The 19,182-nt window shown below is 31.4% G+C and overlaps 1 protein-coding gene across 3 annotated transcripts in view; it reads right to left on the reverse strand.

Moving 5' to 3' along the window:
* Positions 1-2,948: 2,948 nt before the first annotated feature.
* NMD3 (NMD3 ribosome export adaptor) overlaps positions 2,949-19,182 on the reverse strand; it is a 21,616-nt gene continuing 5,382 nt past the window's right edge. Inside the window, exons 1-13 of one of the 3 annotated variants that reach the window (XM_015586554.2) lie at positions 18,217-18,548; positions 18,039-18,129; positions 17,678-17,806; positions 17,303-17,393; positions 15,313-15,391; positions 14,524-14,620; positions 12,501-12,618; positions 11,367-11,512; positions 8,183-8,295; positions 7,318-7,390; positions 5,928-6,034; positions 4,725-4,795; positions 2,949-4,298 (exon numbers count right to left, since the gene is read on the reverse strand). In XM_015586554.2, coding sequence (XP_015442040.1) covers positions 4,165-4,298; positions 4,725-4,795; positions 5,928-6,034; positions 7,318-7,390; positions 8,183-8,295; positions 11,367-11,512; positions 12,501-12,618; positions 14,524-14,620; positions 15,313-15,391; positions 17,303-17,393; positions 17,678-17,806; positions 18,039-18,129; positions 18,217-18,236 — 1,269 coding nt within the window. In that variant the 5' untranslated portion in view covers positions 18,237-18,548 and the 3' untranslated portion in view covers positions 2,949-4,164. Of the gene's footprint in view, positions 4,299-4,724; positions 4,796-5,927; positions 6,035-7,317; positions 7,391-8,182; positions 8,296-11,366; positions 11,513-12,500; positions 12,619-14,523; positions 14,621-15,312; positions 15,392-17,302; positions 17,394-17,677; positions 17,807-18,038; positions 18,549-18,574; positions 18,656-19,182 lie in introns of those variants that run through there. The other 2 variants (XM_006908178.3, XM_015586553.2) reach the window with 2 other exon arrangements.

The raw sequence follows: 19,182 nt of genomic DNA on the forward strand, positions 1-19,182 counted from the left end.
TGTTCAGCACTTTATAAACTAGTGCTAGTACATATATTATTTGAAAATACTTCACAACAATGCTATGAAGTGGGTTATACCCATAATTTATGTGAAACTATCAGAAGAAAAATGTGTGACAGGCACCACTGCAGTGCTACCACCATCAAAAACAGCACAATCTCCATCAGATAAAACAACATAAGCAGCATTGCTACAGAACACAGTAGCTGCCAAACCTACTCCTAATAACTTTTATATACTACAGTGATCTTATTTTACCAGACGGCATCCTGAATCATGAATCTTCCCTAGGACTAAGACAGTTCTTTCAAAATGTGTCAAGTCAAGGAACTAAAACTGAATATTCTCCTTATATTATTTTGAAGTTCAAAGAGATATTGAGACTGATTTCTTGCTTTCATCAAAGCTTACCACCCCACTGCTCAAGTTATTTCAACATATGACAGAACTGATAAACTGAGAATGAATTGCCTACATCTGTGTTTATGATGCCATTTCATGATTCCTTAATTTACAGGATGACTCAACTGAGGCTCGCCTATTTTTAAGTAAATTGGTCTATTTTAGGTAAATTGGTCCTCATGAAAATAAGCCAAGAGCAGAATGTACATGGAGCCTGAACAAGGGAAATCCAAAACCTAGCCTGAGTTACATTACAATATCAGCATCCAGGAACAAGATCAAACACATGGAAAAGCACCTGTCAAAAGGATATAGGGTAACTATTGACCAATTCTGGGACAATGCGACCATCAAAGAAAAAAGTAACTGGATGATAAGAAAATAACCTGATTAAAAAACATAGACAAAAGATTTGAACAGCCATTCTCTTAATGAAGATTTACAGATAACGAGCACATGAAAAAAGATGCTCAACATAATTATCCAATAGAAATACACAAATTAAAACCTCAAAGACACCACCATCCACTTACTAGGATGGCTTTAAAAAAATATATCAAGTAGTGATGAAGATGCAGATTAATTGTTCATACACTGCTTGTGGGAAGAAAATGGCACAATCCACTTTAGAAAAGTTTAGCAGCTTTTTATAAATATACATACTTACCATAGGATTCGATAAGTTTTTATTTACCTAAAACAAAAACCTGAACAGCAATGTTCATAGCGGCTTTACTCCTAATCATCAAAACCTGGAAATTCCAAACTGCCTCAACAGGGGAATGGATGAACTGTGATACATCTACACAATAGTTATTACTCAAATAAAAATGAACAAACTCTTGATATACACATCTTGAATGAACCTCAAGTACAACACCCTAAGTGAAAAACACCAGAGTTAAAGGCTGCATACCATATGATTTCATTTACATATTCTGAAGAAAGCAAATCATAAGATCAGAAAACAGATCAGTTGTCAGGGGTTAAGGAGAGGGGAAGGGCTTGAAAACAAAAGGATAGCAAATGCATTTATTGGGCAGTTGGGAATGATAGAATTGTTCTGTATTTCGATTTTAACAATGACTACATGAACCTATAAATGATAAAATTCATAGAACTTAAATCGAGTAAATTTCAGTCTGTAAGTTAAAAATGAATTTAAAAAGAAAAATCAAGTGAAAATAACAATTGCAAAGGATGAAATCCTTTAATTACTGAAAACAGAAAACCAACAAATCCAAGGAAGTTTGAGACTATCTGGACTGACAGCATGTCTCCTGATACAATGCTTTGAGAATCTGGCATTATGTCTGGGGTAGTCCTGCTCAAAGAGCTTATAGAATATCTAATCATGAGAAAATACCAGACAAACCTCTATTTTGCAGAGGTCATTCTACAAAATAACTGGCTGGAACTCTTCGAAAATGTTAATTACATGAAACATAAAAACTTAGGAGCTAGTCCAGAAAATAGAAGTCTAAAGAAATATGAGAACCTAATGCAATGTACAATCTTTTCTATAAAGGACTTTATAATGAGACAACTGACAAAACCTCAATATAGTCTTCAATTAGGTAACAGTATTGTGTCAATGTTATTTTCTAATTTTGATCAATGTACTGTGGTTGTGTAATAAAATTCCTTGTTTGGGGATGTGGGGAGGGAACACAAATATTTAAGGTTACTCTTAAATGGTTCCAAAAAAAACGAGAGAAAAAAAATGAGGTAAATGTTCACATTTAGCAAATCAGAGTGAAGGGTATCCAGGAATTCTGTGTTATTCTTGCAACTTTTTAAAAAGTAAATGTCCCTTGAGCTGAAAATAACGAAGTAATCTAAAGGATGAAATCAATATGAACACATTTACTATAATTAAGAGTCTAGAGAGCGGACTCTGGCATTGACTCAGTACTGACCGATAGGTGTGTCCTGGCATACAGCCTGGAGTTCTGGCTTCTACTGTGGCAAGGAATTAGCTTCATGCGGTTAAACGTGAATTGCATAAGCAACTCTCTCCCTCAACTGTTTCCTTGCTCATCAAGTAACTTTTGCCTATAAAACAGCAACTTCAAGTGCAGATCTGGCTACAAAAGAAGATAACTGATCATACTGACTTAGAAATTATATTTATAAACTGGGTTACAATCAGCTTCTTGTGAATTTGATTAATACTAGCATTCCTAAGTTGTATCAATTCTGGGATATCAACAAGAATATTTTGGGACACATAGCCTAAAAACTATACTCTAAAATGTGAGACTTATCAAAGCTGTATAATTCTGTGCAAGATCTTAGCTAACAGTTTTTCTTAGTTACATTCCTACACCTCGTCACAGCCTTATTTCACCCAATAGGTTTCATTCTACAGAAAGACATGACATCAAAAAAGAGTAAAACTGATTAAGATTAGTGGAAAACTATATTTTTCAGTGGGAAAACCAAATGACAAGTACTGAAATAAATATAATTCCATTTTGGAAAATTGCATGAGATACTGTCATTTAAATATGACACTGATGCAATCACCTCAAGGACACAAAAACAGGGGAGAATGTTTTTATTTTCATGTTTTTGAATGTCTTGACATAGAATAAACAGACTACAAGTGAAAGCTTTTAAATATGTAAACAGAAAGGAGCCACTATAGAAAATTCAAGCATTTATTCATAACTTCAGAATTAAGGAGTCCAATCTTAAAAAAACAAAAATCTTCCATTCAGCACTTACTCAATTTCCTTATTTAGTGGTATTCCTAGAATTTTAAAATTAGCTCTTAGTTTTGGCACACTTAGGAAGTATGATCTTGCTTACAGAAATAGAATCTTAATATTTCATCCTCAGACACTTTAAAACCCAACCTAATGCTTTTCTTTTTAAGGATGTGGAAGGCATTCCTCATTCATCTGAATCATGGTGTTATATAGCATGAAAATAACTTTTATTACTTCATCATCTGTATGCTGGATTCTAATATTCTTTTTGCTAGTGATGTATTAAATGACAGATATAGAGAAAATTCCTTCTTTCTCAATTTGTAAACCAAAATTTTAAAGCAAAATCCTTGAAGTAAGTGATAGGAAGACATTTTTATGACATAAGCAGCTATTGCCCTAAGCCACTGACGCAGGCAAAAATAACAAAGGTACAAGTGTTATTTAACCTTTAAATAATTAGTCTGTTTGCTACAAATCCACAAATATTTTAAATATATTTCCTTCTCCAATAAAAATTAAGATAACCCCCAATTTAATAACTTTTGAGGAATTAATAAAAAATTAACTTTCCTCCTGAATGTCCAGTGATAACTGAACCCCAACTTCCCTACCCCAAGAACATAAAAATGATCTAAAGTGGACCAAAGTGCATAATAAATTCATACACTGTTTTTTACTAAAGCAATCAATATAAAGAATGTAAAAGTTTGTTTTATGCTTGGAAGATTTAGGTAACCTCCAAGGAATCACAACTTTTAAGTTTTTTAACCCCAGTGCTAACGTATCAGAAAATACTTGTCTCATAAAAACAAAACCACCAACCAAAAAGGAAACAATAAAATTCTACACATTCTCCATAATCTTTTGTTGCCTAAATTTTAAAACCATCAATCTTCTTCAGTGCTTTAACAATCAAAATATTTATTCAGGTCTAAAACTAAATTTCTCCTCTCTGAATACTGGAAGCATAGATGGAACAAACAGTAATTTTGTCCAACAACTTGAGCCTAGAGATGCAGAAACCATCTACAACGTGATCTCATTATGTCATCATCATCGATTCACCTTCTTCACCAGTAGCATCTTGAGAAATGTGAAGGTCTTCAAGCATCTCGGCCAGACTAATTCGAGGTGCTCCTTCATCATCTGTGTCACTTTCCACAGGAATGGCTGAATCTGAGAAAAAATACAAGGAAGATTTCAAATAAATAAAAATATGTAAATAGGCAAATACCTGCCCCCACCATTACTACTCTTACTTAACCATATTAAATCCAGAGCTCTGCTTTCATATCTAAAGTATCCATTTAAACATCCATTGAATGACTGAACTACATAAATATACGAATAAATATGCACTAGCGTAGGGGTCAACAACTTAAGGGATTACACTAGGAAGCAAATGATCTCAAATGTGGTATAGCAAACATTTTAATAAGTTTTACTGTTCATGTTTTTTCTTTAATAAATGTTTAACTAAAGTAGTTTTCAAAACACAATAAAAGTAAATTATGAAATCAAAGTTTAAGATACTAAAATATTCGTTCTGGGAGAATCATCTATATACAGAAGATACAACGTAAATACACTTAAAACACCAACCTCTATAAATGTTTACATTTTTTCTAATTGCCTCATCTTCTTCAAGATCTTCAAGGAAATCTTGGTATTGCCTACAGAAAAATAAAGAAATATTTAAATATTTCATCTTTACCAAGAAAGTATGAAGTTCTCTTTGTTTTTAGCACTAGAAGATAAATGTGTTCCAAGTATTAAAATCTTTAAAATATCTGAAGGTCAAATGTGAATGATAAATATTCTGACAGTTTTTAAATAATCTTTTCTTTCAAAATTACATGATAAAAATATAAACTGAATATAAGATGATGTTAATTTAAAATTAATACAATGAGAAGACCCTCTTCCTCCTTTACCTTCCCCAAAAAAGTCTTATGGCCAAGTTGAAATAAGATATTTTAAAGACTATAGATGAAATACTCAAATAAATTTATAATATCTAATTAATTTAACATTATATATTTATTTTTTTTTAATTTTTTATTGTTTTAGGCGAGGCAACCCTTGGTTGACCTCACAGATTGCAAGGACCTTGTCAGCTTACAATCCCTTTTCATTTTTTACGCCTACAGCACCTAGCCTTCCTAGGTGGTCCCCCATCCAAGTACTAACCAGGCCCGACCCTGCTTAGCTTCCGATATCAGACGGGATCAGGCTTGTTCATGGCCATAGACTACCTTATATATTTAATACATACTTACTTTAAATTACCTTATGAAAGCATATTTTAGAAATATCGGTTTCACCACTCACATTTAATAATACAATTTTATATAAATTCTTCATTTTTTTTAGAAATCAGTGTCTTCACCATCATTACGACCACTTTTTAAATTATCCAATACACTTTTCTAGAACAAAATATCTTCATTTCTCCTTAAGCTGAGAAATAGCATATTTGATATCAATGAGCTATTTTCTTTTTATTTCAACTCATACGTACTCATTTGCTATTTGTGATATCCATAAGGTAATTACTTATTATATTTTGACTTTTCAAATGAATTGTTTACAATAACACTGCAATTGTCAGATTATAACACAGGAAATAATAACTAAATCTGTGCTAAATGTCATTATATCGTCTTATACTGGTAAGAATCCAAAATTAATATTGAGTGCCAGGATCACTGTATGATGACTATTTCTTTATAATATAAAAACCATAAAGACTTATCATAAGGACTTCCTCTGAGACAACATATAAGATTTTTAAAAAAGTAGGACCTTTCATCATCTGTATCCATGTTTTCTCTATCTCTTGCAAGCTCTTTCAGTTTCCAGTTTCTACGACGCTGACGTTTGGTACGGTCATAGCTCTTCTTGATTAATACCTAAAATTAACAGAATATTTACAAAGTTACAAAAAATGAGAACTAGGTAACAGGGCCTCAAAATTAATAAAGTTAAAAAATGAAAGGTTTAGGAATGCCAGGAAATAATCAAATTAATGACAGAGGTTACACCCCAGGGGAAAGAAGTAGGGAGGGATCCAGAGGCAGTGTCCAGAGAATTTTGAACATTTTTCTCCTGGTACTTAATATTTTATGAGAATGTATTCAGCCATTATTTGTATAATTATTAAAATTTACTAAGTGAAATTTTCCAATGATTGAAATTTTTTCCTTTGTACCAAAAACTTCAGTTTATGGTGGGTTTTTGTGGGGTTTTTTTTGTTTTGTTTTGTTTTGTTTTTTTTACCAAAGTTCAGCTTTTAGGTACTATTCACATAAATCATTCTGAAACATTACTAAGAGACGTTTTCTCCCTTTTATGCCTACTAATAAGCACTTATAGAACTATACATATAGAACTATATATACCGTTCACAGTTATGTCTTAGAATAGATCAATATACTGTGGAATAAATAAAATAGTATATAGTATTATACAATACAAAATCTTGTAAGACCATCTTGATCTCCTCTTATGACCTTGTTAGAAATATCTAGACTTACAACTAAACCATGCTTCTATTTCTTAATTTACTAATTAATAAAAGCACAACTGGGTGGTGAGGAATCCTTAAACCAAGACTTTATTTTTGATCACAGCTAAAGAGATCAATGTTTATTTTAAAAGATTAAGCAAGCAGAAGATAGGATCTTTCACATTTCACATTCACTATTGCTCATGAGTCTTTTAAACTCATGTTTAAACAGGTTTTTTTCAAGTCATTCTTTCTCTAAAAGTTGCAACTGTGAAGATCATTTTCGACTGCAATTATATTTAAACTGAAAAAACAGTTTAACTCCGCCTTCTTAACTAAACAATGCATGAAATAAGCTGAGCCTAAAAGAGTGAATCTGAATAAACTCTAAAGGTCATCAATTTTCACTGCAAATTTATATTTGTTTACGAATAGTATCAAGTATTTAGACAGAATATGAAAATCTGATTTTAAGGGCAACGAAAAAACTCTTTAAATCTTGGGGTTTCCCCACTAAAAATAATGATTTAAAATTAAGGCTTCTGCTATTATATCTTAACTGCAATTTCAAAAGAAATCTCTAAATTGTCTTGTTATTTGCAAGAATGTGAACTAGTGCAATCTACCTGTAAGAGTTACATCATTCCTCTTTAATACAGGAAAAAAAGAAAAAAATCTAAATCTTACCACATCTGGAACTCTATCTGGGTTCATTTTGTTGACATGCTCATCATTTAAGTTACAGTTTGCCAAATCAAACCTGAAAACAATAAAACACTTAATGGCAAAAACATTTTTCTTTCCATGTAACTTTTTATACTTTATAAATGATCGCCTAGAAGTTCCTCCTAAGATCAAACATTTAATATGCTTTCCCACTTTAAAAGTTTTGCAGTTTACTATACAGGGAACATGCTTCTACGGAACCCAGTAAAAATAATAGGGCACTCTTATCTCTTTAGTTTCACATATCCATTATCATCCACCTTACCATATACTTGTGAAGAAGCAAAACAGACTTATATCATCGGTCTAACATTAGGATTCAGTTAGATAGTTCCATTCGGTTTATAACAAAACAAACAAACAGAACCCCATTCTCTAGTAAAGGGAACTGAAACTCTAAGAGCAAAAGTAATGTTCAAGGCATGCTGATAAGCTCTGCATCAGAATGGACTGTCCTATGCCTGTAAAGACCCTTTATATTCATGGCTGCCACATTTTAAAAGAAAATATTTGAGCAGCAGCATATGGATAATAAAAACTACCTAAACCTCCAAAAAGCTATATGATCTAATGATACAACTTCAGGGTTCAATTCTTTAAAATTTGGAACATATCACATTTTAAAACGATAGCCAAAATGGATTAACTATGGGCTTATGTCCAAACCACAGTTCAATTTAGTTATCAATAAAAAGAGCTACAAGGCTCGTAAGAACTCAACTTCTTTTTGGAATACACAACTTTAGTATTTTAGATAGCTTTGCTGCCCCCCTCTCAATTTTGCAATGCTAATTGACAGTTTAAAATACTATAAAATAATACGAACCCCAACACCAGGTCTCCAGGATTCAGAAGATGTCCCAAATGAGTACGACAAAAATACTGTTTATCTGTATTCATTTCAGATGTTTTCTGTACCCAGACTTCCCCAAGGGTATGCTTAACAGGAAAGAAAATGCATTCTTCAATAAGATAAGCATAACTTAAAAAGCATTTCATAGAAAACTTATATACAATGTTGATTTTTGTTTTCTAATTTTCATTTAAAAGACAGGAATGTTTTTTTCAGATTTCTGAAACTTTGAAAATAAACTATGAGTACAGAAAAAGATTTATAAGGAATACATAAAATAAATACTTTTGTTAAGATTTTAGTCAAGGCTTTTATTAACGATTTTAGTCAAGGCTTTTATTAACGATGTCTTTTGTTAAGATTTTAGTCAAGGCTTTTATTAACGATGTCTTTTGTTAAGATTTTAGTCAAGGCTTTTATAAAACATTAATGATGTCACCTTAAAACAGACATATGTAGAATTTTCCAAAAAAGAGGTAGGGATATGCTTTCACAAGAAGGGCCAATATAGACTGAGCAAAAAGAATAAGTGAAAAAGTAAAATCTTAAATCCAGAAAATATCCTAAGCAACTCCTTGTGTTTTACCCATAGTTTCAAAAAAAAAAAAAAAAATCTAGCAATCCCAGTGGCCCCATTACTACTAGAGAATCTAAACGATATTAAATTAATTTTTTGGATGTCTACTATTTTGAGGTATAACACTTTAAAACTATTTGTTGCAGAAACAACATCCTTAGTTTGAAACTCTAAACTAGAAAAACATTAAAGTCCCCTTCCGACATGATTTTACAAGCAACTATAACTGACGTTCAGATTTCCTGACTTAATTACATATAGCACACTCCAATACCATTTACTAAAAAAACACACACACACAAAAAAACAGACCCATATGGGATCAAGAGTAATACTAAGAGTTACAGACAGAATTACAGAATTTGAGATGAAAAAAAAAAAAAAGAGGTAGGGATAAAGGGAGAAACTGAAATAACACACAGGTCTCAGATTTAGGAAAGAATTGGGAGGAAAAAAAAAGTGAATGACCAGAAAGAGACTAAATCCTATGTAACAGGATACACTTTCTAGCTACTAGGCTGCTTCTATTAGAGACTTATGACCTGTTCTAGCTAAGTGTATTTTTTGAAAACCAGGAAAACATAGTATCTGCTTTTATCCCTAAGGGGAAATGGTATTCTTATACATATGTTATTAATGATAAAAGTTTCCTCTTAATTAAATTTTTTATTTTAAATATAAAAGTGAAAAGTAGTGTTTCCCATTTCCGATGATTTTCCCAAATTATCAGAAGTTATTTTTGTCTCAAGACACAATATTACCTCAATAAAAATGAGCACCATTAGTATACAGACTGAGAGTGTCTAAATACTAATTCACAGTAAAAGAAATCAGACTTATTATACCCTTGAAGAAATACCTGGTATCAGATACGGGTAAGAATTATACAATGTGATTCTGGAACACCTAAATGTTGTGGTGTTATACCAGAAAGTAAGGATGCTTTCAAGGACTAGTAAAGTCATATAAAAAGGACACAGAAATAGGCCTACATTTACTAAAGAAATTGAATCAGTAATTAATAACTTTCCAAAACAGAAAGCACCAGGCCCAGACAGATTCACTAGTGAATTCTACTAAACATTTAAAAAAGAAATTATACCAATTATCTACAATCTCTTCCAGAAGACAGAAGCAGAGGGCATACTTCCTAACACATTTACAAGGTCAACATTACCCTAATACCAAAATTAAACAAAGACGTTACCAGGAAAGCAAACTATAGACCAATGTCTCATGAACAAGATGCAAAAATCCTCAACAAAATACAGAAGAATTGTACACCATGACCAAGTGGTATTTACCCCGTCTTCAAGGCTGGTTCAACATCTGAAAATCAATTCATATGATCCATCAATTATATCAAAAAAGAAAAATCATGATGGTATCAACAGATACAGAAAAAGCATTTGACAAAATCTAACATCCCATTCATGTTAAAAATTCTCATAAAGTAGGAATAGCAGGGAACTTTCTCAACTTGATTAAGAATATATACAAAAAACTTACAGCTACCAGTATATTTAATGGGGAGACACTTGAAGAATTCTCACTAAGATAAGGTATAAGCAAAGAGTGTACCCTCTCATCATTCCTTTTCAATATCATACTAGAAATCCTAGCTAATGCAAAAAACAAGAAAAGTAAATGAAAAGTATATAGATTGGGAAGGAAAAAATTATCTTGTTTGCAGATGACATGATTATGTATGCAGAAAATCTGAATGGACCAAAAAAATTCCCAGAACATAGCAAGGATACAGGATACAAGATTATAAACAAAAGTCGATTGCTTTCCTATATATCAACAGGAACAAGTGAAATTTGAAATTAAAAACACGATACCATTTACATTAGCATCCAAAATAATTAAATACTTAGACAGAAATCTAACAAATACAAGATCTTTATGAGAAAAACTACAAAACTCAGATGAATAAAATCAAAAAAGAACTAAGCAAATGAGAAATTCCACGTTCATGGATAGGAAGACTGAATATTGTCCTGATTAAGTTCTACTCGACTTGATCGACAGATTCAATGCAACCCCAATCAAAATCTCAATGGGATACTAGTTTGAAAAAACATAAAAAGAACTTTGGGACATAAAAGGAAATTTGAATACAAATGATAATGTTTGTATGATAATATTTTAATTACGTAGAAAATGTTCCCATGTTTTAGAGATGCATACTGACATATTCAGTATTCAGTAAGACTATAGGTTATATTTAATTCAAAATATTTGAAAATTTTTTAAACTATAAAAAAGGTTAGCTTATCATTTGATTCTCCTGTGTAAATGTAAAGCAAAAAAATGCTTAATCATAATAAACATTTTAAAAAATGTCTCCAACATTAAAGAGAAAAAATTAACTTACCAGAGTATAAGTCTGTTCATTTTCACAATAACCAATGTTAAAAGCAAACAACATACAAACATGGAATGAATGTGGTGCTAGCTTTATTTGGAACATTTTGGAATTACCAACAAATTTTTAAAAAATACAAATTAAAAAAAAAAAAGGGACCAAAACAATAAGTTGGGGATGAAAAAAAAGGCAAGCAGAATGGAACTCACCTTTTTTGATATCATTCCAGCACCTGCACTGCGTTTTAGGTCTCGGACTATGCTGCATTCCATCACAATAAACTCCTCTAACTGTTTGGGATGGCATAAACTATTGAAAGGGTGACTCCAGAAAGTGTTCCCATCAATATCTGCAACTAAGAATAAACACAGAACATTAAAGAACAAGAGAAATGAAGTATTTCAAAAGTCAACAAATGTTATAACTAGGCAGAAGTTGGTATATATGAAGTGGGAAGCATCAGTTCAACAGGAACCACAGTTGGCAACTCACTCTCTAGGGTCATCATTTATTCCTATAAATCAGCCCCAAACTTCTCACAGCACAAGAGAATTATCAGCCGTCAAACAAATCTTAAGTGATTACTACAATCAGAACACCGCAGAGCTAAGAGCCTTTCTAATATAAGGTCAGATCCAATCAGTTGTATAGTTGTTTCATGTGCTTACATTTTATTTTAGAAACATTATCAGCCATCTTAGCTGCTTAGTTTATGGGAAAAAAAGTTCCACCTGACAGAAGTTCACCCCGATATTGTAAAAAAAAGATCTTTGACTAATAAATTCGAATTGACAAGGATAATACATGACTTTCTGGAAAATACCAAAATAAACTTAATTTTTTATAAGAAAACTTACATTACAGGAAATAGTGCAAAAGATCAAGAAGTAGGAGATGCAAACAAGTACTGAGACATCTATAAAAATAGGGTCTTCTTTAAAATAGTTTTTATCAAGGGAATGTTAAAAATTATGTACAATGATGGTGAAATTACTTCAAATTCATAATTAAACTGAATATTCTACAGGTTTACAAAATCAAATGTTCCACACTTTAAAATATTTGCTATACACTAAAATGTGGCAATGAACTTAAATAGTCACAAACATTTAATGAGGTAAATAAATAGATTTCATTAAAACTAAATGGAATAAAACTAATACATTTTTAAAGTTCACAGAATTGTTTCTTCAAGTAAAAAATATAAGGATAGTTTACCAAAAGTAAAAAATGTAACTAATTTTTCAAAACAATATTATTGAGAATGTCTGATAAAATTAACAACATAAATTATTACTGCTTGCTAGACAGAACTGTCAAGGCAAATAGTTCCTAAAACTTACCTTGGACGGTATTTGGATCTATGAGATGGATGGCGCTGGTAACTCGAATACACACACAAATCTGATTCATATTTCCCAAGCTTTGTGCCAGTTTTGGAGACAGACAAACAACATTATCCTAGGCATAAGAACTACCATTTAGAGTGAAGCAATTCCTAAATAAGTCTCCAAAAAACACTCATCAATGTAAACCTGACCCAATTCAAAACATTAAATTTTTAATTCTACATATCAACAAAGGTCCTAAAGAATCAGGCCTTTAGAGAAACAGAAAATAAGCTATGCATTTTGTCTTAATAAAAATGCTTTAAAATTTTTTCCACATCTTATTCGCCAAGCTATTATTTCAATTTTATGTAAGAGTAACTGCTTATCACTCTATATTAACATAGTGTACATTCTGAGCAAAATATTAAACATCAGAAGGAGTGATTTTCTAAACTACCTGACTTCTCTCAATCTCCACAAAAAAAACAAATTTCAGAGAAGCCATGTTTCTCTTTCATGGCTACCTATAACAATATGTAATCAGAGATCTAATGCCCCCAAAAGCATACCTCTATGTAGTACACTGGAAAATAATATCAGTAATGTGGTTATCTGTTTTTAAACTATATTAAAATATAAAAGAATCTGGATTATATTTAAGCTGTATCTATTCAAATCATAGTCTCCTCCACTGAAAGGACATTCTGTGCATCCCTAATAGCACCTGGTCTAGTCCTTTATAACTTTGTAAATCTCCAAAGATTAATCAAAATATTCCTTTACATTGTGTATCCGTCCAGTTACTTATATGAATCACTCCAAGCACTTAATACACAAGGTGTTACATATGCCCTCAAACCTAAATTTGTATTTCCTAGCGTATGCACCAGGAAAATGTTAACTGTTTTAAACCAGGGGTTTGCAAAATATGACCTTCAAGCCCAGTATGGCCACAGCACACTTTTATAAAGTTTTGCTGGAACACAACCTTGGCCATTCATTTACATATTATCTATGGCTACTCTGTAAAACAGTAGCAGAGCTCAGTAGTTGGCAAAAGATTTTATATGGCACGAAAGCTGAAAATATTGACTACTTGGCCCTTTACAGAATAAGTTTGCTGACCCTGTTTTAAGCCATCACTTCATCCTTGGTACTGTACTACATCATAAAGTAGTGATACCAGCTTTAAAGTTTAAGAGTCACAGACCTAGGCACAAATCCTGGCTTCATTATTTTTGTAGTTAAATAACTTTGGGCACGTCTTCTAACCTCCCAAAGCTTCAATTTCCTCATCTTCAAAATGATAATTTGATTTACTCCAGTTATTATGAGACGTAAAGAGGTAAAACATACTCAAGTACTTAGATATTAATTTTTATGAAATGCTCACAATTATGGCACTTATCATAATCAGTGTTTTAAATATCAACACATAAACTCCTATATGGCAGGAATCTCTAGAATACATAATCCCTGACACACAGCCTTCTATATAGTAGATCTTCAATAACTATTTGTCAAATTTTAATTCGTTTACGTTTTTGAACCAAAGTTTTACCATAGTACAATTAAATAAATTGATAATCTTACATTTTAAATGTTATTATGTTTTTAAATCACAAAAGTGACTCTATGGTCTCATTTCCACATTACTGTTTATTTTCATAATGCCAAAATCCAGTTTGAACATATTCCAAAGTGGTTTAATGCCATTTCCTGTATTCAAAGTTTCACAGAACTGTCATGTGTCCACTAGGAACACAAATTTTAAGAAATATGGACATTAAAAAAAACTGCAATAGGCCTTTTAATTAGTACACCAAAATAAAAGGTATGCCAATTTATACTTTTAAGCATGATTACTTTTTAGTATCTTTTAACATGGCTTAATGTGTTAGAATCACTTAAGAAGGAAGTTATTCTAAATTTTTAACCAATCCCAACAGGAAATCAGGAGCTAATAATTACATAAAAACTAATTAACTACTTGCACTCTTTTATAAATATGGATTAATTAAATAAGAAAAAGTACCTTGCATATTGGAACAATTTCCAAAGAAAAAGTGCTTTTGTAATTGTATGTGTTACTACGGATATCCTGAGAGATGAGTCTCTGTGAGGCTTTGTATCTATTAAGAGAAAAATAATAATAAAAAGACAAAGGCCTTACTTGTATAGTCTCGAAATATCAATTTTCATCAAATCAAATCATCACTGTCCAAGTTTTGAAACAGCTACCTAATGTCTGCTATGGTGAAGCCTAATTTTAATTTTACCCACTCATATTTCAAAACCTTCAACAACATGACTGCACCCTAACTATTTTCAACTTTACTAAAAAACTCCAAAACATGCCCTTGGCTCAGACCAATCTAGTCTATGTACAGCATCTATTAAAAGACCAATCTAGTCTACATACACAAGTCTTTCTTTACACTAATCTCAACTTTCAATATAAACTCTACCTTTGAAAATTTCCCATTTTAGAAGCAAAGTCCTTCCTCCTCCATGAAGCTTCTCCCCAAAGCCCTCTACCCCAATCTTTCTTTTCTCTTATTAAAAAATAAATCAGTGGTTCAGCCTTACAGTGCTTCTTATCATGGGGTGGGGTCTAGATCCCCAAAGTGGTTCTTACATGCTCTTTGGCTAATACTTCCCTTAAAGTGTCTAATCCAATGAATGCTTACTAATTGTGTAAGTATCCCTATACTATAATTTTAAATATTTTAACATAATTTTTAATATTTTAACATGTCTCAGCCTGTGACCTACATCTACTCCCAGCTCCTTGGACTTAATCACATTTAGGTTCAGAACATACCTACAAGGAACTGTGCACTGAAGAAATTCTACCATCTTCTGAGCATGCTGCTTTGAAGAATAATAGAAATCCAGTCCATCTTAAAAAAAAAATCCACATGAAAATAATTCTGCAAAACAAGATTTTCCTCTACTAATACAACTGTTTAACAAATTAAACGTGTATTTAAAAAATCAAATTATTAGCAAATATATTCTAACCACAACAATTAGGGATGTTGTATCATTTAAGACTTGTCTGATAAAAGGATAGACAAATCAGACAAATGATACAAAAATAAGATTCGCAATTTTAATTTCATACTAAATAAAATTCAAGGTCAAGAGGGGAGAGAAAAACACTAAACAGAACATAGAAAGATATTTTATGTAATAAATGGAACCATCTACCAAGAAGACAATAGTACACCTAACAACGGTATTGAGATGAAGAAAAAAACTAGTAAAAAGAAGAAATCAACAAATGTTAACACATGTATAATCATTGTGGGAAACTAGTAAAAGACTATCAAAACCAAAATGACCAAACTGACCAAAAATAGGAAGGATACGTGGAACTTTAATAACCAACTATAAAGGTTAATTTAATTGAGATTATAGAACGTCCCAAGGAAGAATATAAACGATTTTTAAAAATTCATAGAACATTCATAAAATAATGTCCTAAGATTAAAAAAAAAAAAAAAAACACTTTAATTCCAAATGAGAGAAATTAGACATTATCCGATCACAATTCAGTAGCATTAAAAATCAGCAACAAAGGGATAACTAAAAGCAAAGAAATGTTTAGAGATATTCTTCCGAACGATAGTTAACCAAGAAACTAAAATAACTCAAAATAACCAAACAATTTTAAGATGAATAAAGTTAACAGGAATATTATACTTCTCAATTTCAACACTCAGTAACTTTAAGTAATCAAGACACTGTGGTACCGGCAAAAGGAGAGATACATGGAACAGACTTGGAAATCAAGAAATAAACCCTTACATTTATACTCAATAGATCTTTGACAGAGGATCCTGGGCAAGTCATTGGGGAAAGGATAGTCTTTCTCTGGGAAAGCAGGATACCCACATGTAAAAAGATGAATTTAGACCCTTCTCTCACACTATGCACAAAAAATAACTCAAAATGGTTATTAACTGAAAATCTAAATATAAGAGCTAAAATTATAAAACATTTGAAAGAAACATAAAAGAAAATCTTGATTAGACTAGAGTTCTTAAACACTCTAAGCCAACTACCAGGAAATAACTAATTAAATATACATCGATTAATGAATACACACACTGGTTGAAAATAATGAAGTAGAATTATATGTAATGACAGGGAAAGCTTTCCAAATATATTATATAACATGTTAAGTCACAGAACATTATAGAACAAGCCCACATGAAGAAAACCAATGTTATCACAATTTGCATACAGAGCACATAATTTGACCATTATAATAAGACAAAATATGCTCTAAGGAGCCATTCTGGAATTATGCAAATATTTTAAAATTCTATCCTTAAGAAATCTAATTATATCATTTGTATATTACTGTTTATTATTACTGAGTTTAGGTTTCTGATTTAATGTATCCATCACAAATGCCTCTAGAGATATGAAAAACAAATATATTACAGGAGAAACTAATCTCTGCATAAAACAAGTTTTAATGAATTTTCTACCATAGCACTTTACATTCTAAATGTAGTTGCTGGTTTACTCATCTTGTAGCTATTTAATGTAAATTTAAATTAAAATAGAAAAAAATTAAAATTCATTTCTTCAGTTGCACTAGCCACATTTCAAGTATTCGATAGCCACACATGGCTAGTGGCTATCATGTTGAACAATGCAGATAACTAAATTTTTTTCCTCCTAACGGAAAGTTCTTTTTGAAAGTAATAGTCTAGATATTATCAGTAAAGATAAAAGACCCCTTAGGTTAGTTGAAAAAGTTTTGACATCATTTCAAATGCTTTTAAATTTTAACTCACCATGAATCTCTTTGATACGAAGTGTATTCTGATGCATTCCATATTTTAAAATTAACTGTTCCAGATAGTAGAAAGTTTTTTTGTGCAAAGTCTAAACATAAATGCATTTATTAGGTTAATAGATGGAAAAAAAAAAAGAAAAGAAAAGCCACCTATAGATAGAGCATACTGATTTTTAAAACAAAAACAATCTTGAAAGATTACCCAAAATGTAATAATGATATATTTCTAAAGATGAATGCTCCAGAAACATAGACTATCCTCAGTGCATGAAGGATTTTGGAAAAGGAGGAAAAGAAGGTTTTACTAGCTTTTTATAACTGACAAAAATAAAATACAAGATGGTGGATTCACGCACCCACTTTCTCTCATTACCTTTTGCCTGACTTGAACCACTGCCTTCCAGAAATCCTTAGCTTCTACTCTATGGCAATCTCCACACATTTGGGGCTGTACAACATAATCCACCACAAACACTTGCTGAAGGATAGCACCATTCATCACCTGATAAAGAAAACGATCACATTCTTTCATTCTTTCTTCTCTGATTAATAACAAATATTTTTCTTAAAAGTAGACACTTTAACATTTAACTTAAAATCTTTTTCCATGAATGCTTTGAGGACATCAATGATACATCAGTTAAATTTAAAGTCATAAAAATAAGTTATACTATTTCAAGAAAGATACATAGGTTTCATTCATAGGATTTATTAGATTAACATTTTAAATTTACCTTTAGCTGAAGTGGTTGTAAGGATATTCTTTGTAGAATTTTTACATCTATATATACTTGTGTGTCTATGTGTGTATGTGTAAAATTCATTCTTAGAAGAAAACATAAGACAAAAAAACTTTCAAAGAACATCCCTTAATTTAATCATTCCCAAACATTGCCAATCATCAGAAATCACCTGGGAAACTTTTTAAACATATTCCTGGGTCTCACATCCAGTTGAATCCAGTCTGATTCATTTACTGTGAGTCATGATGATCAGCCTAGTTTGCGAAGCACCGCCTTAGCTCATGTTTTTACTTCAATTCTTTTCCTAATAAAAATAACTTTGAAAAGATTATCTTAGTCCACTAATCATGAGCAATGGCTGCTCTTACTAGTGACCTGATAATCTGTGCAAAAGGTAACAAAGGGTTAAAATTTAGAGTGTATTCATTTACTTTTAAGCTGCTTAAGTCAAAAAATAACTTACAAACAGACCCCAAAGTGTAACTACCTACACTTTAACCAGGCTTAGAAAATGATACACAGCTTACCTCCTTCTGAATAGTCAGTTTAACTTTAAGTCTCTTAGAATGGGGCTCAGTCCAAACAAAGCCTGCATCTACAAGCCGTACCTTCAACAAACAAAAAGAAACAAGTTCCCATATAAGAAAAAAGATGAAAAATAATTAATAAATAGATTACATAAAATGTTTAACAAAGGTGATTAGCATCACTACGCAACATAACCAGTAAAAAAAATTATCATCAAAGGTATGGCAACAAAAAACAGTAAATAAAAGGACAACCTAATTAGATTTTAACTGGTATATTAATGCAACTGGTATAATTCAAGCAAAAAAAAAAAATATTTGCATGGGGAAAAAAATTCTTTTCCCCAAAAAAATTATACTTTTTTTTTTAATGGAGATAATACTTTTTACGAAAAAGTAACTATGTGTAACCTCATCATCTACTCTAAACTCTTGTGAACAAAAGTTTCTGCTTGGATTATTCTTTGTGTTAGCTTGTGGCTCAAAAAAAAAAACGAACATTCATTAGAGAGGATCTCATACACTGAATACTGAATCCACAATGGTAACCTCTGCCAAATCAACAGGATCAGTAGAAGCCAAAAACAGTATGCTATATGTGAGAAAGA

This window comes from Pteropus alecto, unplaced genomic scaffold, assembly GCF_000325575.1.
Source record: "Pteropus alecto unplaced genomic scaffold, ASM32557v1 scaffold81, whole genome shotgun sequence".
NCBI classification, from domain to species: Eukaryota; Metazoa; Chordata; class Mammalia; order Chiroptera; family Pteropodidae; genus Pteropus; species Pteropus alecto.